At 43.3% G+C, this 1,081-nt stretch overlaps 1 protein-coding gene across 1 annotated transcript; it reads right to left on the reverse strand.

Annotated features, from left to right (window-relative positions):
- Positions 1–271: 271 nt before the first annotated feature.
- Positions 272–697, reverse strand: LOC132611884 (uncharacterized). Its single transcript, XM_060326244.1, has one exon. It carries the CDS (start codon positions 695–697, stop codon positions 272–274), a length of 426 nt encoding a protein of 141 aa, XP_060182227.1.
- Between the last annotated feature and the right edge of the window lie 384 nt (positions 698–1,081).

The following is a 1,081-nucleotide window of genomic DNA, read 5'->3' on the forward strand; positions in this document are numbered from 1 at the left end:
TGAGCTCATAACATTGAGTTCACTCGGCGAGACTCAAATTAGATCTCTATGGATTTGGCATTGATGACACCTTTGTAGAAATTTGCAGCAAGCACCTTCTATCGCCATCCAGTAATAACCTGCTCAAAGGATTTTCTTGGCTAGAACGAAGCCGTTCATATGGGGCCCGCAGGTTCCAGCATGTACTTTTTTAGCAGTTTCGTGGCTTCTGTAGCATCCACAAATCGGAGCAAACCTAGATGCGGCGTCTTTTTGTAGAGAATCTCCTTGTTTAGGAAAACCCATTGGCCATTCTCAGAATGGTTTTCCTTTGGTTTCTTGTGGTATTGTCGAGATACTCTCCGTTCTCCAGATATAGCTTGATGTCATTGTACCATGGTTTCACGTCGGGTTCTGCCTCTACATGAGAATAATAGGAATGCTCTGCTCTTAGGCTTATTTCCAGCGGGTCAATGTGACTTCTTTCAGGATGCTGAATCATCGACTTTGTGGTGGCCAAAGCATCGGCAAACTTGTTCTGAGCTCTCGGCATGTGGTTGAATTCTATCTTCTTGAATTTCTTACACAAACTTTGTGCGAGTGTTACATAAGGTAAGACCTTAGCATTCTTTGTGGCCCATTCGCCTTGTACTTGATGGATCAACAAATCCGAGTCACCTATGACCAACAATTCATGAATATCCATATCCAACGCCATTCTGAGGCCTAAAATGCAGGCTTCGTATTCTGCTATGTTGTTGGTGCGTCAAATTTTGAGTTTTGTGGCCACCGGGTAATGTTTCCCAATTTATGATATTAAGACCACTCCGATCCTTGAACCTTTGTAATTTACTGCTCTATCGAATAACAATCTCCATCCTGAATAGGGCTCGGTTAAGTCGTTTTCGATTGTCAATACTTCTTTGTCACGACCCAACCGGAGAGCCACGACAGGTACCCGTGCTACCCCACCCAGGCACCCCTTAACGTGCGTACATATTTATATCTAGGTGAGCCACATAGCTAAATCATGCTTTCTATCCACCAATCATACTATTTCCATTGGGCAACAATACATTTATATCACCATCGACAACTATTC

The sequence above is a fragment of the Lycium barbarum genome, chromosome 9, assembly GCF_019175385.1.
Source record: "Lycium barbarum isolate Lr01 chromosome 9, ASM1917538v2, whole genome shotgun sequence".
In the NCBI taxonomy this organism is placed as follows: Eukaryota; Viridiplantae; Streptophyta; class Magnoliopsida; order Solanales; family Solanaceae; genus Lycium; species Lycium barbarum.